Below are 22,633 nucleotides of genomic sequence, written 5' to 3' on the forward strand. Positions count from 1 at the left end.
AAGGGGGCGAGGGGGGAAGACGCGAGGGCCCGGGCCTACCGCCTCGCCATCGACGGTAAAGACAAGTCGGACAAGCTGATGGGCTCATGGATGGGTCATGATCCATCAAAAGCATGGGGGTTTGGGGCCTTGGGGCACTGATGGGGGGGGAGGGGAGCGCACAAGGGGTGCTGGGGGTGCCTAGAGTTGATGACGGTTGGTGTGTTGGGTGTGAGGATCCCAGTGGTTGCAGTTTTGGCGCAGGTGTTGAGGTGGGACAAAAGTGCGATAGGCTGCAAGCAAAGCCCGGGAAATTCCATCACCACTCATTACCATATTGTTCGTCATTCTCGTCTTCATCATCACCACTACCGCCGCTGCCGCCACCCACCACTACGAGTACAACTGCTAGCTGCCAGGCAAACAGTAAAAAGGAAGAAGAAAAAACACGGTTATCTCTACCTGGGAACTATCTGAACGACCAGATCCAGGCCCATGCCGTAAGGGTCATTTACATCGTTGTCGACGATGGGGTGGTGATGGCGCTCAACGCCGGAATTGGCTGACTCGGTAGACCGTGCACGTTGGACCAATGCTCGTACGTAGGCGATGAGTGTGCACATACGGGTACACACCTGCACTTGTAGATTTGTCCGTCTTGCCGGCAAAACGATCCTTCTGAAATCAAGTTACGTTGCACAAAGAAATATTCAAAGGGGCACGTGGGCTGGATTCCTCGTTTCTCTCATGTAATTCATTATCCCGATGGGATGGTTTGATGGCAGCTGGCAGCTAGCCGGCCCAGCGAGATGGGGGATGCGATGCTGGTGACCACGGGGCTGCTGGTCGTGGTGGTGGTGGTGGTGGTGGTGGAGGGTGCTCGGCGTCGTCGAACCGGGGCGCTTGGGGGTGTTCGCAGCAGTTTCTCGCCTCAACCTGAGAGAAGCATCCAGCACGTCAGTTCTTTTACTAAAACGGTCCTGCATCTCCATCGAGGGCTTGGGGGTTTTGTTGGGTTTAAACCATCCTCCGCGCCCTCCAGTCCATGTTCAATAAAGACTTGACCTCCGGTGTTTTTCTTCCACCCACGCCCACCGTGACTGGGCGGTCGAAAACGAAGAGCCGAATTCGGCATGCGGCGGCAAGGGCAAGTCGTAGGCGGTGGCTGAGCAAAGAACATTCGCACAGCGCCTTTGCCGACCGCGCCGACGGGCTCTCATAATCAATGACCAGTAACTAAACTGCGCTACATTTGAACACCCGCCAGCATCCATCTTTCTTTCTTGAAGCGTTATTGTTGTGACTAACTTGCGCATACCTGCAGCAGCGTTTGTTGAAAAAGGCATCGACGAGATAACTGCAGAATCCAGCGCAATCACTGGGAAGGCATCATACAAGTTCGGAACCCCCCCTCCCCCCACACAGCCTGATCCTCGTGGTAGAGGGAGAGCGTTCGGTGAGCCTCGTCACCCCGCAGAACAAGCCCGCTGCGAAAACGGCAATCGACCTGACCAGTTCATCCCAACCCACCGAACCGACTTGTTGAATGCGCATTTCTCCTTGACCCCCGACAATCGCGCGCGCACACACACGTCCCCTTTCCCTCCTCTTCTTTCCTCACAATGGCCGACAACAATAAATACGAACCCCCCAACGGGCCTCCCCCGAACGGAGCGCTGACCGTCCCGCCACAAGTCCACCACGACGCTGGCCCATACTATCCGCCCGACGCACCGGTCGACAACACGCGCGGTCCCGTGCCCCAGTCCTACCCTCCAGCCCAAGGTCCCAACGGTGGCTACGCTCCTCCTCAAGGCTGGAATCAAGGGCCGCCGGGTCCCTGGCCGCCGCAGGGTGCGCCAGGCCAACAACCATACGGATACTACGGCCCGCCGCAACCGGGCATGTATTACCAGCAGGGCCCGCCTGTGGGATACTATGACAGATCGCCAGACCAGGCCGCGGCGGAGGGTTGTTGTGCGGCGTTCCTGGCCGCGCTGACCTGTTGTTGCTGTCTTGAGCTCTTGTTCTAAGGGTTTGGTTTCCTACGAAAGGGATCTCTCGCGGGGTTTGGCGGGTGCATAAGCCAGGGGGGTTCCACGCGGCGACATCTTCGCAGGCAGATGCTTCGGAGTCGTCGCTCGCAATCAAGCAGTTCGTGAGAGCAACATCTGCGTGTCGGCGGTGGGACAACCTCTCAAGCTTGCGCTGCCTTTCCCAGCAACAGCTCAGAAAAACCCGCTCGCGCAATGCAGGCGGGATCAAGACAGAAAGGTAACGTGGAAGAAGAAGAAGAAGAAGAAGAAGAAGAAGAAGAAGAAGAAGAAGAAGAAGAAGAAGAAGAAGAAGAAGAAGAAGAAGAAGAAGAAGAAGAAGAAGAAGAAGAAGAAGAAGAAGAAGAAGAAGAAGAAGAAGAAGCAGAAGCAGGCCGCGATCCAGTCAAGACACACGAGCCCCGTTAGCTCTCGAATGACTCGGGGTTAAACATTATCCATTCCCCCCTCGCCGGCGAGCAGTGCCAAAACATGTGTGGGAAAGGCAAAGCATATCATTAACAACCCTAATTAATAGGCAGCGCGGTAAGGACGGAGCAGGAGTTTTTCGGACATCCTGGTCCTTCAGTGAGTGGGAGCGAGCATACGGTGTCAAAAAGGGTCAGGTACTCTGTGTGTTTTTCAGTGTCAAATGGCATATGTACATGTGGCTCCTGTCGTGTTTTTTTTCCATCTGATCTCTTCCCACCTGATTTCTCCTTTCCGCTCTCTCCTTCGTTCTGCCCTCGTCGTCCCGTCACATCTCAGCATCACTTCGGCACAAACTCGAAAGACATGCCACGGGGCGACGCGACCGGTGTCACCGGGACGAGACATGAGGAGACGCCCCCGCCGGGTCCCCCGTGCCAGCTTGGGGCATACGGTGTGACTGGTCCAGCGTCACCCGGAGTTCCCAAGGGAACAAAAAAGGGGAGAGCAAGGTCGAACGAAGCATCAACTCTGGTCCTGCTTCTGCCTCCGTCGCCTCCATGATCGCCTCGTTCTCAAGCTTGCTCACGCATCGCGCAGCGGAGATCCACCTGCAACTGCCACCGCAACACCTCCGATCGACCAAAAAAGCCGAACTCAGAAACGATGAGTCGGGGTGCATTCCTCACAATGTTTCTTGCAGGCGTCTTCCTCGCCTCTGCGACAATCTGCGTCTCCTTCTTGAGCCGCATCCAAGCACAGCGGATAGAGGAGACGCAGGCACCGGAGCACCTTGGGCCGCGAGCAAATCTTTCACCATCAACAGCCACAGTGCCGGATGGAACCTGCTACAGCAGACGTGACTTTCCTTTGGCCGTCATGGGCGTGGTGTTGATCGTTTTCGGATTGCAGCTCACACTCTGGTCGTTCTGGATCCTAGTCTCGAGGCGACAGCGCTAGATATCTCTTGGCAGTATGAACACGGAGCCCATAGTACCATGGAGTATCAGGTGAGTTCAAGAGTTCTCATTTCATCTAGCCTACGAGCTCTCTCGGCTGGAATAGTCAGCAATGGATGGACACGCCGCTGATGACCAGTATCATACAGAACTAACCCCTTCCCGATCCCGGATTTGAGTACAGGAGTACATAGTATCATCAACTCATCGGAATTGCGCTTCATTTCTTCACCATCAAAACAGCCCCTTCGTACACTTTCTGTACCTCGGTTGTCATTTTCGCCACAGGTCTCGCGCCTGCTCCAGCAAATAACCCAATCACGGTAGCAAGTGCCGGCCGCGCTTCTTTCTGAACAGGAGTCCAGTGACCGCTTCGCGGAAGGATTGTCACTTCACTGTCTCTGCCCAAGTAGTCTCCAATTCCATCCAAACAGATTGGTTTGGAACAAGCCTGATCTTTCTCTCCCCAGAGAATGTACGTAGGTGCTTTGAGGCTCCCCTTGTATTGATCAACAAACAGAGATTGCGACACCGAAGACCGACGTCTGCCAGGAGAACTGGATTCCGATGCCGAGGTCTCCAGAGCGTAGAGGTCCGTTATAGCCTCAAGCGACTTGGTCCACGGACGCCAGCCTACTCCATCGCGATAATAGCCGGTCATATTCCAGAAAGCCTCTTGAGGAGATTGTGCCCGTTGCAGTACGCTGGGGCCGTAACTGTCTGCTTGAGCCTCTCCGTTGGTGGTGTTGGGCAGGTTGTTGACGGCCGGAATGGATGTATTGCACTCCTCTGGCCCAGGGCCGAAAGAAGAGGCCATACATTCTTGAGCACGATATTCCTTTGAGCCTTTTGCGTACGATGACCAATTTGCCCCTCGTATGAAAGAGTAGTTCCCGGCAACGCCCAGGTATCTGACGAAGATGGATGGCAAATGGAATGCAAAAATGTACCCCATCAACAACGTTTGCACCATCAAAGGCTTCAACGTCTTCAGGGCTTTCGACAAACACCCAAAATTTTGTTTCGGAGACTGCTTGAACTGTTTGAAGATTTTCGAGGCTGAGTTCAGAATACGGTTCTTATTGGCAAAGGCGAGTTCGACCTACATGCATGGTCAGATTACCGGAAGATATAGCACTTGAGTCCCATAACTTACGTGCGGTGCGTTGGTCAGAATGAAGCGATCTGCAAGGCTTGCAGCCTCTGCAGCCAGACGAAAGCCCAAAACACACCCCCAGTCATGGCCCACGATGAATGTGCTCGTCTCGTCTGAATCTTCCGCCGGGATGTACCTGTCCCTCATTGCCACAACAAATTCCGTGAGGGCCTCGAGCACTTCCGTATCGTACTTCTTGAAACTGTCACTTCCACCGTATCCAGGTAAATCGACGCAGACCAGGGTAGCATCGTGGATTGGCATGGCCGGCTCTTGCATGAGATGTCTCCACATCATCGAACTGTCGGGAAACCCATGAAAGAATATGACCAAGTTGCCCTGCGAAGCTCCGTCCCGGTTGCTGATATAGTGCAGTCTGAGGCCGTTGCGGAGGGTGTAGAAGAAGTGCTTGAAGCCGGGGAAAGGTGATTTGGTCAGGTTCCAAAAGCGATCTCTTTCTATACACAGGAAACAGTCAGATATGGTCCTTCCTGGAGGCTTGAACGCTTGACTGACCAATTGCAAACTGCAACTTATCTTGCTCGGTATCCTTCCTGAAGAATGTTCCATTTTTCACAAACAGGCCCAGGAACAGGCACCAATTGAAAAAGCCGAACGAGTAGAAAGAAACCTGGCCAAAGAGTCGACCTAAGAAGGACGATGCCATAATGAGGAGTGATCTGTAGAGAAAGGTAGGTTCATGGGGAGCTGAAGGCGGTCAACTGCTCAAGGGAGCACGAAAGTCAGCGAATGGACGAGGGTCAACAGTCAAGTATTGCTTCAACGGGACGTGGAATTAGAGATGGTGTGAGGTCAGGTCTGTGTCTGATCAGACCGGCTTTTCTCAGGGAGACAAAGAAAAGACAAGCAACCCGTGACTGTGCAGGAAAGGCATCAGAGTCAGAGGCCAGCAGCAAACCGTCGATTTCACACATTGACATTCACATTCAGCATGGCGCCTGCCTCGCTAGCAACGAAGGATGCCGAGGTGTGATCCTTCCCATCTTCGGAAACGTGAGCATGATCAGCCCATTGCTCTCGAACAGACAGGCTTGCTCCAGCAAGCAGCGGTCGGTGCACAAATAATCCAGGGGAACACAAGGTAAACTCCAATCGCCGCCGGCAGGTCGCATGTTTGAGTGCAGGGGGGAAGAAGGGCATCACGATGGGCGACTCGATGCAGCAATGATGGACAAGGGAGACACGCGGAAGAGCAGCTTACTGTGTACCGGGGCTGCTTGGTAGGTAGGCAGTAGGTGGTTCTGGGCGGGTGAGGGGTGCAGTGGAGGGGTCGATGGGGGGAAGGCTTTGCCTGCGTTCCTCCTCGCCTAGTTTCCACTGCTCTGTGCTCATTGTCGCCGCAGGCATCAGACTAGACTGCCCTTCATAACCTTCCCATCAACATGGCGACACCACCACTACATACCTCGTGCAGGTTACTCGGTGATCCATATTAATTTGGAGGCGCATCCCCTTTAACCTTTCCCTCATCCCTACGGACCCAGACGACACAACTGTCCAACGAGTTGTCGTCAACCCGCTGATCATCGTAAGGGGACCGTACTTCACACCACTCCAAAAGATCTTCGCTACCATCCATTAGCTCTACGGGTTCTGGGCCCTCTAGTGGGCCCCAGGTCACTAGCCGTCTCCCTCGCCCAAGTCAACAACAGAGATCCCCAGGAAGATCTTGAGAGCAGGCGCAACAATTGGACATTGGGCCACCGCGTGGACGACCGAGACTGGAAGGTGTCACACCAGCACGCTGTCAGAGTCAGACAAAGGAAGTCTTTTGGACCAACACAGGTCGAGCTGGCACGCTGACGTTGAGCCTGTTGCGCCCAAGATCTTCATTTCGGAGCACAAGGTCTGCTTTTGAAGCCGCAGGAGGGTCGGGCGTGTGAGCAATCGTCCAAAGCTAAAGCTACTCGACTCTTGGCTGTGGGAAGTTTCATGGGCTGTTGCTGTGGCCTCCTCCTGGCTGGGACACTGCTTTGGCAGCAGACTGCCAGGTTTTCCAAAAGATTGCCTATGTTTGAGGGATAGGATTTGAAGTGAGTCCCTCTTCGCCTAGATCAAGAGACGAGCAGCGGCTAGAGAGACCTTTGTCGATTGGCGATTCTCAAGGATCAACACTCCTGTTCAACCTGGAAGGTGATTTCACACTGATGATTTGTCTTTGGGTTGGGATTCTCTCTCTCGCTATCATGTCTGTGTCTCGTCCTGGCCCCAGCAGGTTGCCCGGCCTAGATGATAATGACTTCGGATTCTTTGCTGTGCTCAAACATTGAAGATCGGTACCCATCCAGAATGCCCATTCCAATTCTCCGGAAGACATCCCTCTCCTTACTGTACTTTTGGGGCACTTTTTGCAGCAAGAGGTACCAAACATGATGGCTTCTTGGATTTTCACGGGCCTCGGGAATTCTCCAGGTAAAAAGTCGCAGGCAAAAGAGCTGTGGTGATTCCCCTTTGGACTGGTCATCGACAATCTCTTGCAGCTTCCTTGAGCAGTGATCACAGATGCACTGATCTGCTTCATTGCGTTCATCCAGGAGGACCTGGATGCCTACCCCATTTTGGGAGCTGACTATATCTAACTCTTCCGGGTCGCCCAGGTTCATTGCATACCCGGAATCTCTCTTCCACTGTCTAGTCGCGGACTTGCTGAGTCTTTTGTGCTCGACCGATACCAGTGATCCCGACAATGTCGCGGCCCCTGGATACGCAACCTCTGTCGGGTCATCGCAGTGGTGGATTTCTCGAACCCTACAGTCTTCAACCAGCTCTTCCCGCTGAAGTGAACTGCCGAGAGGGTTGTCAAACACACTGTATGCCACGGATTTCGTAATCGAGGCCCACGACCAACTGGGAAAATGGACCGTGGCGGGTCTTTCGAACCGTGGCCTCGAGGCTGATGCTGATCTGTCGACGTGCCATGCCAGCCCGAGAATGAAGTTTTCTTTCCACAAGCCTGAAAAATAGGACTGCGCCTTGACCACCCCCAGGCGCCGCGCGATTTCCTCTGCCAACCCGGATATCGCAGGGAGTCTGTCGTCCCCCTGATAGAGTGACCTGTCTGAGTATTCCCCGACCAGATCCATCCAATCGACATATTCTCGACGAGTTGTCACTCGCTCTTCCCAAGGACGTCGATGAAGTCCCTTCAGCTCTCCGTCTTCCTTGGATCTGGATTTGTGTCCACATTCACAGATGACGCGGTGGTTGCACTCCCACGTCATTTCATCGCCATTGAAGTACAGGCTGCGCATGGAAAGATTGCTTTCTTGAAGACACCATCCTCTCCGGTCCAATGAAGATCTTGCGTCGAGTTTCCGATCGCTTGTGAGCCGTCTGATGAGGATTTTGTCGCCGGGAGAACCACCCGCCTCAACCGGCACCGCGGTTTCAAACAGCCACTGTAACGGACGGTTTCCATAGTTTTGCCTACCCAGGAAGCCTTGTTTACAAGACGCGGGCTCCGCTGCTGCAAGAACCAGCTTGGCATTGGCGAATACTTTGTGCATTTCAGCGATGCCATGTTTCTTCGCTTCCGCGTCCTGCTGGTCGATGCACAGACCATCAATCCACAGGTTTGGTATCTGGAGTCTACGGCAGAACAAGATGGCATCTTTCATCGTCTGGGGGAGCAAGCTCACGTCAATGGTGTTGTCCTGCGACACGCTGGCCTGCAATTTTTCTTTGATCTCTTCCACATCTGGGCCCCAGCAATAGCTGAGACACGCATAGTCCCTGGGAGTCTTCGGAGCCTCCAGGCGAGGCTTCGCGTTCGGGTCCGATAAGCCAACATTGACGAGGCGACGGGGCGTGAATTCCGGGTCAGGGATTTTGCAGCGTGGGTGTCCCTCGCCGGAACAGCAATCAGACAGCCATTTGGCGGCAAGGTCAGCAGCGGCCGCCGACAAGGTGTCGTCGACGACCGTGCCCGTCTTATGCAAGACTGGCCATTGCTCGAATTGCACCGCCGGACCTCCTACAGTGTATAGAGAGTCAGCAACGCCCTGTTCCTCGACGGTTTCGTTCGGAAGCTAGCGACTCCCAGACCCGGCCCTGGGAGTCAACCCCAAGGGGACATGATTCACCTTCGGAATAGATGAAATACCTGAAAGATTCCACCGTCTGCCAGGGTAACTTCAAGATTCCCCAAGCCAAGTTGCCAGTGACCCCCCCTGATCGACGCTCTTGGAGGCTCACAATCAAAGTACTTGAACCCCTCTGCGACTTTTCTTGGTTGGAATCATATTCCAGGCAAACAGACTTGTCAGGGTCGCGCTGCAACCATCCTGGTTTGACCTGTTCGACAACCTCAACCAGTAATTTGCACACGGAGCAAGTCTGAGAAGACTCGATGAATTGATGGGCACGTCCGGGGAAACGGACGTAAGAATGAGCCTCATCATGGAAACATGGCATTGCGGAGCGAGATCAGCCAGGCCTGAACATTCATCAACAAAATCAAGTCCCTGGAGTCTGAAGCTTTGAGGCTGAGGGGAGGATTTACGGCAAATCGGATCACGGCAGATTTCATAATGTCTCCTAACCTGCGTGGGCTGCTTCAAGCGGAATCTCTCGGTACTTGTATTCGGTGGCGCCCACAGGCCAATCTGTTGTACCTTTTCACACTGCTAGAAATAAGTCGCCAATGACTCCCGAGGATCCGCGCCGGAGCCATCTTTGTGCAAGGCTGACACTGTCGTGTCTATTCTATCAACGACAGCCCTCGTCCTATCCAGCAGTCTCATCGACCCCCCTTCGCTGCAGCACTCTCCTAAACGGATTGTTCGGGTTTGCTTTGTACATGTATGCGCAGACGATGGCGCCGAAGATGAAGACGAAGAGGACCAATGGCAGTCCCCAAGCCAGGCCTGGAACCATGTTGCTTGTTCGTCGCAGTCTCTCTCTCTCTCTGTGTGTGTGTGTGTGTGGATGATGCTGTTGATTCGTGATCGTGCGCTTGATATTGGGCAGAGGCCGGCGTGGCAAGGTCGATGGTGCTTGATTATGATGTCTCTCGACGCCTTGTTCTGGGGAATAGCTGTGGTCATGAACAGAGCTGACATGCCAACGCAGATATAAATCCCATGTCGAAACCTGGCCGTGTCACTTGTCCGGCAACCGTCTGGTCAGCAACAGTGTTCCAGTTGAGTCGCCTGTTCGATGCTCACCACAAGTGTATCAGCGGGTGACAACGGCAGCCAGCCTTCACTCCCACCGCCGTAAGGAAGGTCTCCAAAGCACTGCAAAAAACATCGAAGCGCAATCCCGAGACCACTGTTACAGTCTTACTGCAATCCGTACACCTGGTCCTGTCTCTCCTGTCTCTCCTGTCTCCCCTGCTCCCTAGCTATGGCCCGTTGCCTGGCCCTCCATACAATCGCCATGATGACAATGGCCCAGAGGACGACAAAGACGATAGTGAAAATCACCCACCCATTCATTTTCGCTTTTCTGGGCTTTGGAGGTTTTGCGCCTGAATGGCCCAAATGAGTTGTTCTCGCTTGTATCAGACCGGTGACAGGTCGTTGCAAGTGTTGTTCGGTGCAATCGTGCTGGCTGGAGGTCGGCAGTTGGTACAAGATGAGAGAAAGAGGTCAAGCCCGCTCCTCCTGGAGATATTTATATGAGCCCAAAGTATCGTCACCGTTCAGGAGTTCCCTTTCAGTGAGTCCAGTCTCGGCTATATGTGTGATCTGCTCCCGTTTGCACCTCGACTCACTGGAGGTACGTCGCGGTGTGTGCCGTGCTTTCACCTTGAGAGATGGACAGTCACCCGAAGCAAACTGACTCCTTTGACAGGGGCAATCAAGTGGGAGTCGCGAACGGGATCGATCGATCGAGACGTGTCATTGACGAGACTTGCTGTCTTCTTCACTCGCTCTGTGATTCCGGCACATAGTATCGCAACGCCGATCACGAGGCTATATCCAAAATGGTCGCGAAGACCTGGTTTAGACGGGTTTACCAGCGCAGATGGAACTTAAGTACCTGTTATGTGGCATGGAAAACCTCTGAGCATGATGGATCTCAGGAACTCACTTTCATTTCACTCAGGCGTCAGGGATATCGTCAAAGAGGTATATTACGAAAGGGCTTCGGCTCTGATGAATGCATTTCGCCAGCAAAGACATCCCGCTGCGGTCAACTTTCTAGCTACCACAAGGCTGACAAGCCGCTGATGCCTTCAGCGCAAGCTGTGTTCGCACACTGCCCTTGAAGACCGCCAGTCACAAGAAATGTCGCTCGAAGCCTCTCAGCTAATAGTCCTCGGACTAGCTCAATTCTCGGAGAACGACCGCTCTCCCTCCTGTCCTTTGTCGCCCAGACCGCTCAAGTCGACTTCCGTCACGTTATATTTTCCAGCTACACGAATGTTGAGATGCTGCTTTGCAAAGGTTTCGGCGCCGACGGTCTTACCAAGGAATGCTCAGACGGCAGCAACGGGAGCGGGTGTCGCGTTAGCCGCGCGCAACCACCCGCCAGGGCTGCGGCGATGCTTCCCTCTGCTTCTGCCCCGACCTTCTCCGACGAGCGATCCCAGCCGCATGGCTCCCACAGCGCCCACGTCCGTCTGCTTGGCCTGGTCCCGCGCCCAGCCGTGGCGGACGTACAAATTCCAGACCAGGGAGACGAAGAAGAAGCCGACCGCGGCGAGGAAGAAGACTGCGGCCGAATCGGAGACTCCGGGATGGTGATATAGCGCCTTGTTGGGCGGGTACGGTTGGGGAGGGATGTTCCCCCCGCCACCAGAGCTGCGAACCAAGGGCCGAGTCCGCGACGCCAGGCGCTCAAACAGGCCGGCGCCGACCTGGGCAGGGCCGTTTGGCGGGTATGGTTGGGGGGGAATCCCGCCCCCGGAGCTGCGAGTCAGCGGACGCGTGCGGTCGACAATGCTCTCGAAGGCGACCGTGGGTGCCTCTTCCACTTCGTCTTCTTCTCGCTCCTCCTCCACACGAAGCGGATTGGAGAGATAGGGCGTCTCGAGCGGGTAATTCACGAAGCGCGTCGTCGACGTGTCCCCGCTCGGGGTCCCATCGTTGGCCAAAGCTCGAGGGACGGCGGTGGGATCGGCAAAGCCCGTGCTCGAGGTTCCCGCCAGCCAGGGATCGCCCTCGGGGACCACATTCGTGTGGAAATGGCCGTGCTTGTGGTGCTTGTGGAGGATCGGGGCGCCGACGACTGGTGATGGAACGGAAACCAGTCCGAGTCCGAGCAGGAGGACTGTCACTGGAGCCCAGGTCCAGATGAGCGCCATTTTGAGACGTGGACCAGGAGGTCGGGTATGGAATTGAATGGAATGATACGATATGAGATGGAGTCTATCTGCCGACCTTGATAGATTGTGGTGTGGGTGTGAGTGTGAGTGCGAGTGCGAGGCTCGTCGGTGTGAAAGCGGATGTGAGATGCGCGGTATGGGTTGACGATGAGACGCCTCTCTGTACGATTTAGATACCGGGAGAGAAAAGAGTCTAGGAAGCAGATGAGTGCAAAAGGGGCACACGTACGAGAGGATATTTATACACTACCACCATCACCACGATGAGATCACCCGCTGATTGTCACTGACGACTCCACGAGGACTCTCCCCGTTTGCCTTCACGATTTGATCGACGCCCCGTTTGCGCACCGGGTTCGGTGTAGGGGGTGAGAAAGTCCTGTTTGGTCATGTGGCGGCATGAGAGAGCCAGAGAGCGAGCGACCGAGGAGGTAGCTAGGTAGGCGGCTGATATATAATACGGTGGTAAAGAATCGAAGTGAGAAAACAGCCACCCACGAGATCCATCCTCTCAGAAAGACCCTATTAGATGGTCTTGCTACAAACGTGTCCAACACACAACAGGACGACAGGACGGAGATGGCAAAAGTCCTATTAAGTATAACGTGTCAAGGACAGGGTTGGAGGATCGTCTTGTCCCATGGCAATAATGTACCTTGACATAGTCTTATATGACCGAATACCATAGAATATGATTACATACCGAGATCCACACTCGATCCCACCGCTTTTCAGCGTGAGACGGTATTTTGATAACAACCCAAGAGGCAACGCCGCCCTCAACTCCCACCAAACCCAAACACCTCCTCGAACCACCGCACCCTCCTCCCCTCGCCGATGACCCGTCCTCCAACGAGGGCCCTCACGTCGGTGGACAGACCGCGTGGACCGCACACAAAGACTGTGACTTGGCCGTCTAGCTCGAGGGAGCTTCTCTCGTCGTGGAATGATGGGGAGAGAGAAGCCGAAGACGAAGAAGAAGAAACAGGAGAAGAGCCAAACACTTCGTCGATGATCGGACCAAGGCTGGGACGGTGGCCGAGCTGGTGCAGATGGAGACCATGTTTCTTCAACAGAAGCGAGGAGGGGAGCGAAGACGAGTCGAGTTCGTCCATGGCTGAGGAGACGGTGGTAATGTATATGTCAACGTCCAGCACGAGGCCCTCGCGAAGGCGGCTCACGAGCAGCTCAATGCCCCATCGCGCATCGGCGGGGGTCTTGATCAGCCACACCATCTTGATGCGTCCCATTGCTCCCTCTGCGCGGCGTCGGCGGCGCGAATTCAACAGAGCGATGTATATCGGCAGGACGTACGTGGCGCCTATGCCACCGGCGACGAGAAGGACCGGATCGCCCGGGTCCGAGCGGAGGATCGCAGGCATGTACACGCTGGCTTCGCCGTAGGGGCCTTCGATCTGCATCTCATCCGCCGCCTCATCGACTTTGGGCTTGGAGAGGGCTGCCAGAGAAGACGTCCCCGGGCCGCCCGTGTTCCAGAGCACAAGCATCACTTCCACCATTTGCTCCTTCCCGTCTTTGGCCGAGAGGTGCACGTTCGCAATCGAAAACGGCGTCTTTGGACCGATCAGGCCCCCGCGACGGCGGACATAAACGTGCTGTCCTGGAATCGCCTGGGCCAGTGCACTGGTCTTATCCACGAGAAAGCTCACCCGCACAAGCTGCGTGCCGGGGATGTTCTCACATCTCAACTCCTGCACGCTCGTCACCCCGCTCCTGCTCCTCGACCATCCTCCAAGAATCCAAATCACTGCAACTTGCGCCACGTAGAACCTCGTGTAAGGCACATGGGCCCACAAGACCGGAATGACGAGGGCGCTCAACAAGACGTGACTCCTGTAGAACAGGAAGTGGTACATTTTCCTCCTCACGACGGGCAGACTCAGTACACCCAAGAAATTGAACATCCAGAACGCCAGGATCCCAAACCGGACGTCGGGGTCCTTGATCCGTTTCGGCAGAAGACCCATTTTGACAAAAAACCGGAGATAGAGAACGGCGTGAGTGGCTAAGAAGGCGTGAACTATGCGCCCGAAGATGCGGTGGACTGCGTTGAGGCGTTCGTGCGTTAGGCCCGTGGCCCACCTGAGGGGCGAGTATGTTGTATGTTTAAGGGAGAGAAGGTAATGCATTGGGAGTTGGGAGATGGCTACATGTCCGAACGCCTTGGTGAGATGCATGTAATCTTCTCCCGTGTTGTGGAATGTGAGGTAAAGGAGCCACGCTGTATACATCAACGCCAGCAGCTGGACAGACAGGGGGCCAAACTCGGGTATGTATGTCGTCTGTAGGATCCATTCCGCGCGTCTGAGGAACAGCTGCACCTGCGACACGTGTGGCGAGCGAGATGCTGACGCTGGCGACTTGGATGACAAAAACACTGCATGAAAGTAGCGTCGACACAGATATGCCACCACCAGGAGGATGATTGGGGAGAGCCACGCATGAAAACCCGCCCTGTTGAGCTGGTGACGGCGCTCTTCGAGCTCGGAAGGGGTGAGTTTGAGGCTCATTGAGTAGGCCATGTTGACGCCAATGGCATTTCCTGCAGGATCGTGAGAGGCTTGGAGTAGATAGAAGCTGCGCCTTTGTCACTCGATCGCTATTGTGATGCGAATCTGATGCTCGATTGATGCAGTATTGATAAGCCCCGTCCGGCGACCAAGCCTCGACGCGGAAAGATTCCACGAAAAGGAATCCCCAACAAACTCAAGGGAGAGTCGACATGTTCAGGAGGACTGATCAGGAAAAGCTCTGTGGTACTCGGTCAAAGTAGGCGGGCAAGTTGTGGGATAGTGGACACATCTCTGCAGCTCAGGAGGTACAAGAGGTTGCCCGAATCTCGATAATCCAAAAAGGGGGCAAGGCTGCGGAACCAAAATCTAGATGCCAAGCCGAGGCTGAACTTCTGGGGTGGCCCCTTTTTCTTCTATGACACACACCATGGAAGCCATCGAGCCATGATTGTTGGCCCAGGACGAGTAGTTGAATCAGCATCTCACGCTACCAGATCCTCCAAAGTGATCGATTAAGTACATGTATGTGCCAGAGACCATGAACACAGCCCAACACGCCGGCCAATGCAGCAACGAAATTGAGGCGCTTGCCATGCAATGCTGTTGAACATAATGATACACGTTAGACAAGAACTCGTACGCCCAAGGCAATGGCCCATTCAGCCTCAAACTAGACGTCCAAAGATGCTCCATATGTATGCGTAAGTCATGCGTAAATCAAAAACACCAAAGCGATTCCCACCAAAACAAGCAGAGAGCTTTTGCAATCTCGACAACAAGCATGCGGCAAAACACTTGTCAGAAACATTCCCACCTTATGACGGAGCCACCTCATCACTCATCCCGTTCCATTCCATTCCATCTTCATGCTGTCGTGGGAGCCACAACGGCCCTTGGTTCGTGCTCGAGAGGCACCTCCTCCTCATCAGCAGCCGGCCTAGACAACGGATCAATCGAATCCTCTTTCGCCGGGGCTGCTTGCACTTTTGTCGACGAATCTTTGTCTTCTAGCCCACCTCGTGTAGGGTTTTCCACTTCCCCCACAACGTCCTGCCCCAACTCAAAGTGCGGAGGCTTCAGAATGGGTTTGGGCGCCTTGGGCACTTTTGTAGGGGATATGTGTGAGATGACCGCCTTCTCCATCTCTTCCTTGGTCGAGCTCTCTGGCATCTTTCTTGTCGGAGGCTCTGCCGCCTGTGCCAATTCCCGAGGCCCCTCGGGTGACAACAACGCCTCACTCTGCAACAACTGCAGCTGTTCTAACTTTGTGATCGGGTTCTGTTTCCCACAATATTGGCATCTCCAATACAAATCATGACGCGCAGCATGCGATGGGGGATGTGAAGCAGGAAACTCAGGTTGAGGGTAGTGGGAGAATCGACGCACCCAATCTTCTTGTTTTGGTACTCCTTCTGCGGTCGGCAAGGTGCCTTCTTCGTCCTTCTCCTCTCCCCAGAATGTGGGTCGTCGTATCGGTGCTGGAGTCACGGGTAAGCTCGGGCGCTCGTCCTTGGTGGGGAAGTCGGTTAGTTTGATGCTCGGGCGCCGTCGGTCTCTCTCTGTGGGAGTCGTGCTCCCGCTGGTGTTACGAGGCGAGCGCTGTCCGAGGGTGTTATACAGGACCTGTATCTTGCCTTTTCGCGGTTGACTGATCGACTGCACGTAACGCTCTATCTCAGGCATGTCGTCCCATGCATTGCTCCTTTGCTGGAACGACGCCCAAAGGTCGACTGGTGCCGCGGGCGGTGTGAGCACGCTTTCTTCGGTCACACCAGTGACGTCAGTCGCTGCTGAGGGAGTCGTCACTTCCTCGGGGACGACAGGTGCCGGTTCCGGGGGCGGAGGAGGCGGTGGACTCGGCTGTCTCGGTTGGGGAAATACTCTTGTCGGCTTGGGTGCCCTCGTCTCCCAGGGGAAGATATGTTTCGGTTTCGCAGCTTCGGGGGCCTTTTCGGGTACCTGGTACCACATATCCTTTGGTGCTTCCGGGTAGTGAGCAGGCGGTTGGAACAGCGTGGTCTCGCTCGACATGTCATAGACCATGGTGGGGAAATTGGAGGCTTCTGGTTTCGAGTGCGCAGGTGGAGGTTCTCTGTTCACGATAAGTAACTCGTCCACATTGCGTCAAAATTCGCCTACCGTGCGGGATCCCATTCGGCGTGGGGTGCCGAGAATCGTCTCTGTTCAACGGTAGGAACAGGATGGAAGTCAGACGCGGCTTTGGGAGTAGGTGCGTCGCCTAATGGCAGCTCTACAGACGTTGTCTGACCTGGTTGAGAATGATGCACCTGAATCTCGGGAGGTAAGGGCATTTGCCCGGTATGCTCGGACGCCGGATGATGGTGCTGCTGGTCTTGATGGTGGTGTTGTTCCTGGTAATGATGGTGCTGTTGGTGCTGTTGCCCCTGCTGGTATTCGTGGTGATGTTGCTCTGAAGGACGGTGATATTCTTGCTGGGGCTGTGGACCTGGGCCCGGTGCTGGCTGGTGGCTTGAATAGCCCACCACATACAAAGGTTCCTCCCCACGCACGTAGTCTTGGACCTTTTTGGAGGAGTCGAAAGTTTGGGCGTCGTAGTAAGTGACCGTCTGTAGAAGTTAGCCCGGGTCACAATCCGCTTTCCTTCAAGATTCAGGGTACCTTTGGTCGATAGTGTCTGTCATATACAGACCACCACATCCCCAGTAGCTCACCATAGACGCCTGTATTGAGCTTGTTATCTCGACCCAAGGTCCACGGTTTGTCTTTGCCGATGAAATGCACTGCTGCAATACTACTTGAGAAGTGTCGGTAGGCCGGGACATATTGATAATGGCCGCTTGGTGTGCAATTGTACACGAAACTCAATCTCTGCCACTCGCGAAAGTGCATGTTGAGGAGACCCTGATCAGCTCCATCAAAGCTGATCCCCCTCTGTGCCAATGCGTAGAGAGAATAGTAGTCTGCCATGTTGGGATTCAGCACCATCATACCACTGTTGAAACAATCGGGCCAGCCGATATCCGGTACTGCAGCAAAGTTTGTGTCCAGAGTAAGAAGTTCATTGGGAGCCCTCAGTGCGACCATATCTGCATCCAAGTACACTATTCTCTTAAACTGAGTCTGCCGCCACAGCTCGATTTTTGTGAAGGAGGATATTAAGTCGGCTCGGTTCATGAGGTAGAGGTTGGCGGGATTTTTGTTTTTGATCTCCTGGATCGGTACGATTTCATCGTAGACGGTCTGACAATATTAGTGCTGGTATTGGGAAAGGTCGACGTAGAGAAACGGACTCGAAGCTCAGTGATGGTATCCGAGGACAATCGGTCAACCAGAATAAAAGCGACCAAAGGAGCCTTTGCACCTTTGTCTTTCAAAGAATGGCCCAGGACCATAGCGCCTATAGACGTGATGAGCTTCGAGTTCAATCTTGGACAGAGAGATCGTTCTCGACGTACCTGGTAGGTAGGCATCGTTCATGAGCAGCTAGCCAGCTTTGCGTCAGTGATGGTGCACATAACCATCCAAACAACGATGCGGGGAAACAGCGCGGTTAGTTCTGGAGGGAGAGAGCTCTCACCGTCGCAAAGACAGCCGCGCGGATAGGTGCCATGATGGCGAGGGAGGGGAGGAGCTGAAGGAGAGACTGCCACCGGCCGATGGACGAGGATGTTGAGGCGGTAAGGGAAACAGAAGAAATCTCAAAGTCATGTAGCTCGAACTGGCACAATGGGCGTTAGCCACCGCAGGGCCCGAGGGTGGTGACCGAGTGATGATGATCAACCACTTTTTTCGCGATGCAGAGGGAAAGCTGCGACGTGCATGAGCCTGGCGATGTTGTGAGTGGCCGCTCGGCGGTTGCAGGGCGAGAAGGTGGTGCAGTGGATGCAGTGGGTGCTGGGATCCCCCGCACCGGATATAAACACCTGGCCAAGCGTCCCAAGGGAGCTGAGCAGCTGGATCAATTATTGGCGGGAGCTCCCACGGGCGTTGGTCTCGGTGGACCCCCCTTGGAGCTCTGCCCTGCCACTTGTGCCACTGGGCTACCGGTGCCACCCACCGCAGGCCAAACAGGAGCCTCCCTCTGCGGCGACTCTGGGGGGTGACGTCTTTTGCTGGTGCGGAGTGATGCAACTGTTGCTCCTGTTCAGTGATGCAGAGAGTCAGATGCCTCCCCCAGAAACAATGCAAGATCAACCTCGGTTGCAGCTCATCTGCAAGTCCTTATCATGTTTGCCTGTGAAGTGATCCTCGTTGCCGTGCCCTCACCCCGGCACGTCCTGTCTTGCCGGCAGCACCACAGAGGAGATTGAGACAAGAGGGGCGCAAAACAACAAGAAGGAAAAAACATGTGCTCGAGCACGTTGCAGCAGCGTTGATGGCCAGTACGAGTAGTACCAGCACAGGTAGCGCTGGTCCTCAACCCACCTGGCGATAGGCAAGCGCAATTTCCTGCAAAGGGCCGAGCTACGGGCTGGTTTAGGCTCGGTAGGCGAGGTTCGGTGGATGTTGAGCCAGCTCAGCGAGTTAGGGAAGCCTAAGTGACGCCCGGGGCTGGGAGCTCCGGGTCCGGTGTGGCTTGCACCAACGCCCACCATGCCTGTATCTTGGTCCGGTTGCTATGGTGCCCACAGCTTTTTTTTTTTCACATCACACCATTTTTTTCCCCCTTATCGCATTGTTTTTCCTGACTTCGGACTGACGCGTTGATGGCTTGAGCAGGGTCAATAGTCTCCATGACTGCATCGACAATAAAAAGACGGAAAGTGGCCGATGGACGCGTTGTTGATATGGTGTGAGATGCACTCTGGTGTCCATGCACGACATGCACTGCCATAAATCTGGTACAATACCTCAAAATACCTCTAGATCCGAGACTCAACTATTCATACAAGCTCACCGTCGACATCCTTGCCTCCCACATGCCTGGAATTATTTGCCACCATCCCTCACCACCGGTAATTGAACAGGGTATCCGTCGACCTTGTGTTTGTCCACTTTCTCCTTCTGACAATATCTCCACGCACAAAACGCCATGCCGATTCCTGCTGCTCCGGTTTAGGCCAACAATCTCTCGATATCTCTCAGTGTCCCTGCCCGTCTCTCCTCTCGCTTTCTGCCCCCGTCCTTCTCCCCAAATGCTTCGCTCGCCAGTTTCCGCTTTCTCGCCTGAATCTCGAGCACTTCGTCCTCGATCGTCCCTTCTACTACCAGGCGGACGACCTTGCAATCTCGAGTTTGTCCCAGGCGATGGACTCGGTCAACCGCTTGATCTTCGATGGCTGGCGCCCACCATGAGTCCGCCAGAATGACCTGATTGGCGGCCACGAGATTCAAGCCGACCGAGCAGACAGAGAGGGACGCTAACATGATTTTGCACGACGGGTCGCTGTTCAGTGACTCAATGGCCGTGTCACGATTCGTCGAGTTCATTTTACCGTCGAGACGCGTGAATTGCAATCCGTGGCGCACGAGTTGCGCTTGGACCAGATCGAGGAATGAGGTCCATTGCGAAAACACCACAGTCTTGACGTGGGGATCGGCTTCAGATGCCTTGAGCACCTTGACGAGAGCCTCGATCTTGGTGCTGGTGGTTTCGGGGTCAATGTCAAGCTCTACCTCGTCACTTTCGCCGATCCCAGCTGCCGGTTCAACTAGTTGCTCGCTGCTTTGGAGAGGTGCACGACACATGGGGCACTTGTGCTGGGTGTCGATCACTCTCTCAATGCATGCCCGACAGAAGGTGTGCGCGCAGGCTGTGATGACAGGGTTGTTCAGCGAATCCAAGCAGACGCAACAATCCTCCTGTGAGTCAATCTGTACCTGCAACATGTCCTGCAGAGTTTTGCGGTTGGCCGAATTGGTCACGTCGACGACCTCATTCGACTCGACCAACTCCAGCAACTTTCTCACTCTCTCGTCTCCGCACATCTTCCAGTGATTGCACGTCTGGCGCAGCCTCAGAAGAACTTCAAGCAGGTTAGTCATGGAGTAGTCTCCTTTCTTGGCCTTTGCGGCTTCGACCAGGCCTTTTGCCTCTTGCTTGAACGCGTCGTACCGTTCCTGCTCATGGGGCAAAAACTTCACAGGATACTTGTGGAAGGTGATGTCGGGAAGCTTGAGGTCGATGAATTTCATGTCCTTCATGCGTCGCAGACATAGAGTCGACATTAGGACCTGGAGAAGGAGGCGCGCTCCGTTGTCCCCGTTTTTGAGTGGCCGTATCAGGGTCGAATTGAAGACTTCAAACTCTGTGAGCCCCCCAGGCAAACGAAGGAACTTGACATGTGAGTACAAATCCTTCAGGCTGTTGACGATAGGAGTCCCGGTCAGAATCCAGCGAGATTTCGCCTGGAGGGCACATGCTGCTTGGGACATTTTGGCCTTGGCGTTTCGAATCTGGTGGCCTTCATCTAAGACGATACGCCGCCAAGTCACCGAGAACAGACCTTTCAATGCGGGTGTTTGCTGGGCGGTCGTTTCACCGTATGGAAAGAGCTCCTGGGTCATGGTTTGATATGTTGTGATGACGATATCGTACTCTCTCAATTGTCCTGGCGACAATTCCTTATTTCGAGAGCCGTGGTAGGTCAAGACTCGGGGCGCAAATTTCTTCTTGACGTGCAACGTGGCCTGCGTGCTCCAGTTGCTCATCACTGAGAGTGGTGCAATGATGAGCGTGGGGTCTCCATTCTTGTGAGGATCGGCGATGATGAGTGAGATGATTTGGATAGTCTTGCCTGAGAGCGAGAGTTAGCCAACCAGCCTAGGGATCATGTTCGAGGGCGAACGACTTACCCAAGCCCATATCATCTGCAAGCACCCCTCCACTGGCCAGATCTGGGGCTTTGCTGGAGGAGAAATTAGTTGCAATATTGGTGTAATACTTGCCAGTCTTCTTCCACATCTGGACCACATCATCAGCACTCTTGGGCAATGAGGGGGATTCATGGTCCAGCATCCACTGGAGGCCTTGTCTCTGGTAGGGCAGTAGCACTGTCGCAAGCTCTTGAGGCTGGTCCGCCATCGACATCTTCGAAAGCACCTCTTCTCCGGCCCCAAGCTTGTTGACCACACTCTGCGCATCACGGGGGTTAAACACCGCAGTCCCACTGAGTAGTTGATCCATGCTTGGAGCTGTCTGCGTTCCCATCCCTGTGGGCGCGCTGAGGTTGCTATATCTGTTTGGTCCCTCGTTGTCAAAGACCGTCATGCCTTGCTTTCGCAATGCGGCGGCGGCCTTTTGCCTTGCTTTCTGCTGCTTCTCGAAGTCCTGCAGACGCTTCTTGCGTTCTCGCTCTGACCGAGTGTACTCCGTAATGGGCAAATGGAGATCCTGCATCTGACGGGCAAGAGCCGCACCTGCAACGGGATCGTTGGTGCCAAAGAGTTTGAGGCCGATTGGACAATCGTAGTAGGTTTTTGGACCTGTCAAGGCGCCTTCGACAAGGAGTGAGCCAGAGTCCATCAAGGGTGCTAGTTTGGCCGCCACATTCCTCCCGATGTGGCCAATCTGATCACGGAGGACATTGTCGATTCGGATAGCATTGCTGTCGTATTGATTACGAGGTTCGCGCTTAACCCTGACGTACTCTCCGACAGTAGCCTGGCCATCATAGAATCGACAGCCGACAATCTTGGTGTTGAGGATGCCATAGAGCTGGAAATTCTCATAGACGTCGTCGTCAAAGTCCTCGGTGAGATCAATCTCTCTGGCAATATCTGCCTCCTGTTCCAGGGTAGAGCCCAGCCAGTAATCGCGTGTGACAATGCCGTTGGATTGCTGGCTGAGATGACTGGAATTGGGGGTGTAGTCTCTGTAGGTTTGGCTCGGGCGATGCGAGGAATACCCTGGCTGGCTGGATGATGGTGGTGTTAGGAGGGTTGCACGGCCCTGAGAAGAACTAAAGGACGGCGTCTTCTTGGGAACCTTGGAGCGAGAAAGCTTTGAAAAGTCGTCATCATCCCCAGTGAGATCAACGATGTCTGGAGCCGATTGCCACGGCAGTTTTCTTTTGCTCATGATGGTTGATCCTCTGGGAACAAGACTCCAGGAGATACGAACTCCGCGATGAAGCGTTGCAAGAAGCCCCCAATGATACTGCCACCAAGACTAGGAGAAAAGGCAGATTCTGGTCTTAGAGCAAACTCTTCAAAGACCTTTGTACTCCATGGCGAGGGACAAGCAGATTCATGCCAGTAGTGAAGCATCCAATTAGTTCTTTGTGAGTCGCGAGAGGCGCGTTGAGGCGAAGTTCGACATCGCCCCC

General features: G+C 54.5%; 7 protein-coding genes across 9 annotated transcripts; 2 read left to right on the forward strand and 5 right to left on the reverse strand.

Moving 5' to 3' along the window:
* Nucleotides 1-1,601: 1,601 nt before the first annotated feature.
* Nucleotides 1,602-2,012, forward strand: PV07_07117 (uncharacterized protein; the record flags this gene model as incomplete). The annotated part of the gene is made up of 1 exon (XM_016394171.1): nt 1,602-2,012. The coding sequence occupies one exon, from the start codon at nt 1,602-1,604 to the stop codon at nt 2,010-2,012; it is 411 nt and encodes a 136-aa protein (XP_016247590.1).
* Nucleotides 2,013-3,001: 989 nt separating this feature from the next.
* PV07_07118 (uncharacterized protein) lies at nt 3,002-3,304 on the forward strand (the record flags this gene model as incomplete). The annotated part of the gene is made up of 1 exon (XM_016394172.1): nt 3,002-3,304. The coding sequence occupies one exon, from the start codon at nt 3,002-3,004 to the stop codon at nt 3,302-3,304; it is 303 nt and encodes a 100-aa protein (XP_016247591.1).
* Nucleotides 3,305-3,452: 148 nt separating this feature from the next.
* PV07_07119 (uncharacterized protein) lies at nt 3,453-5,755 on the reverse strand. Its single transcript, XM_016394173.1, has 3 exons — nt 5,073-5,755; nt 4,557-5,014; nt 3,453-4,502 (listed from the first exon to the last, which is right to left on the reverse strand). Exons 1-3 carry the CDS (start codon nt 5,221-5,223, stop codon nt 3,621-3,623), a joined length of 1,491 nt encoding a protein of 496 aa, XP_016247592.1. The 5' UTR covers nt 5,224-5,755; the 3' UTR covers nt 3,453-3,620.
* Nucleotides 5,756-6,802: 1,047 nt separating this feature from the next.
* Nucleotides 6,803-8,990, reverse strand: PV07_07120 (uncharacterized protein; the record flags this gene model as incomplete). Its single annotated transcript, XM_016394174.1, has 2 exons — nt 6,803-8,550; nt 8,660-8,990. 2 exons carry the CDS (start codon nt 8,988-8,990, stop codon nt 6,803-6,805), a joined length of 2,079 nt encoding a protein of 692 aa, XP_016247593.1.
* A 3,438-nt stretch (nt 8,991-12,428) lies between these two features.
* PV07_07121 (uncharacterized protein) lies at nt 12,429-14,700 on the reverse strand. The gene has a single exon (XM_016394175.1). The coding sequence runs from the start codon at nt 14,391-14,393 to the stop codon at nt 12,630-12,632; it is 1,764 nt and encodes a 587-aa protein (XP_016247594.1). The 5' UTR covers nt 14,394-14,700; the 3' UTR covers nt 12,429-12,629.
* Nucleotides 14,701-14,762: 62 nt separating this feature from the next.
* Nucleotides 14,763-18,389, reverse strand: PV07_07122. Of its 3 annotated transcripts, XM_016394178.1 has the most exons (7): nt 17,944-18,389; nt 17,822-17,849; nt 17,657-17,763; nt 17,025-17,606; nt 16,524-16,972; nt 15,771-16,476; nt 14,763-15,662 (listed from the first exon to the last, which is right to left on the reverse strand). In XM_016394178.1, the coding sequence occupies exons 1-7, from the start codon at nt 17,974-17,976 to the stop codon at nt 15,249-15,251; spliced, it is 2,319 nt and encodes a 772-aa protein (XP_016247597.1). In that variant the 5' UTR covers nt 17,977-18,389; the 3' UTR covers nt 14,763-15,248. The 3 variants fall into 3 exon arrangements, with proteins under 3 accessions (XP_016247597.1, XP_016247595.1, XP_016247596.1); XM_016394176.1 differs by having other exon boundaries at nt 14,763-16,476; XM_016394177.1 differs by having other exon boundaries at nt 14,763-16,476; nt 17,822-18,389.
* A 776-nt stretch (nt 18,390-19,165) lies between these two features.
* Nucleotides 19,166-22,624, reverse strand: PV07_07123 (uncharacterized protein). Its single transcript, XM_016394179.1, has 2 exons — nt 21,162-22,624; nt 19,166-21,103 (listed from the first exon to the last, which is right to left on the reverse strand). Exons 1-2 carry the CDS (start codon nt 22,384-22,386, stop codon nt 19,422-19,424), a joined length of 2,907 nt encoding a protein of 968 aa, XP_016247598.1. The 5' UTR covers nt 22,387-22,624; the 3' UTR covers nt 19,166-19,421.
* Nucleotides 22,625-22,633: the final 9 nt, after the last annotated feature.

This window comes from Cladophialophora immunda (assembly GCF_000835495.1).
Source record: "Cladophialophora immunda strain CBS 83496 unplaced genomic scaffold supercont1.4, whole genome shotgun sequence".
Taxonomy (NCBI): domain Eukaryota; kingdom Fungi; phylum Ascomycota; class Eurotiomycetes; order Chaetothyriales; family Herpotrichiellaceae; genus Cladophialophora; species Cladophialophora immunda.

Excerpts from the sequence above, each read along its gene's own strand:
- PV07_07121 (XM_016394175.1), bottom strand. The coding sequence starts at position 14,393 with ATGGCCTACTCAATGAGCCTCAAACTCACCCCTTCCGAGCTCGAAGAG.
- PV07_07123 (XM_016394179.1), bottom strand. The coding sequence starts at position 22,386 with ATGAGCAAAAGAAAACTGCCGTGGCAATCGGCTCCAGACATCGTTGAT. Across the intron at positions 21,104-21,161 it reads TGCAGATGATATGGGCTTGG|GCAAGACTATCCAAATCATC; the intron begins GTAAGTCGTTCG and ends TCTCGCTCTCAG.
- PV07_07122 (XM_016394176.1), bottom strand. The coding sequence starts at position 17,976 with ATGGCACCTATCCGCGCGGCTGTCTTTGCGACG. Across the intron at positions 17,607-17,656 it reads ATACCATCACTGAGCTTCGA|ACCGTCTACGATGAAATCGT; the intron begins GTCCGTTTCTCT and ends TAATATTGTCAG. Across the intron at positions 16,477-16,523 it reads GCCGAATGGGATCCCGCACG|AGAACCTCCACCTGCGCACT; the intron begins GTAGGCGAATTT and ends TATCGTGAACAG.
- PV07_07119 (XM_016394173.1), bottom strand. The coding sequence starts at position 5,223 with ATGGCATCGTCCTTCTTAGGTCGACTCTTTGGCCAGGTTTCTTTCTAC. Across the intron at positions 5,015-5,072 it reads TAAGTTGCAGTTTGCAATTG|AAAGAGATCGCTTTTGGAAC; the intron begins GTCAGTCAAGCG and ends TCCTGTGTATAG. Across the intron at positions 4,503-4,556 it reads TTCTGACCAACGCACCGCAC|GTCGAACTCGCCTTTGCCAA; the intron begins GTAAGTTATGGG and ends CCATGCATGTAG.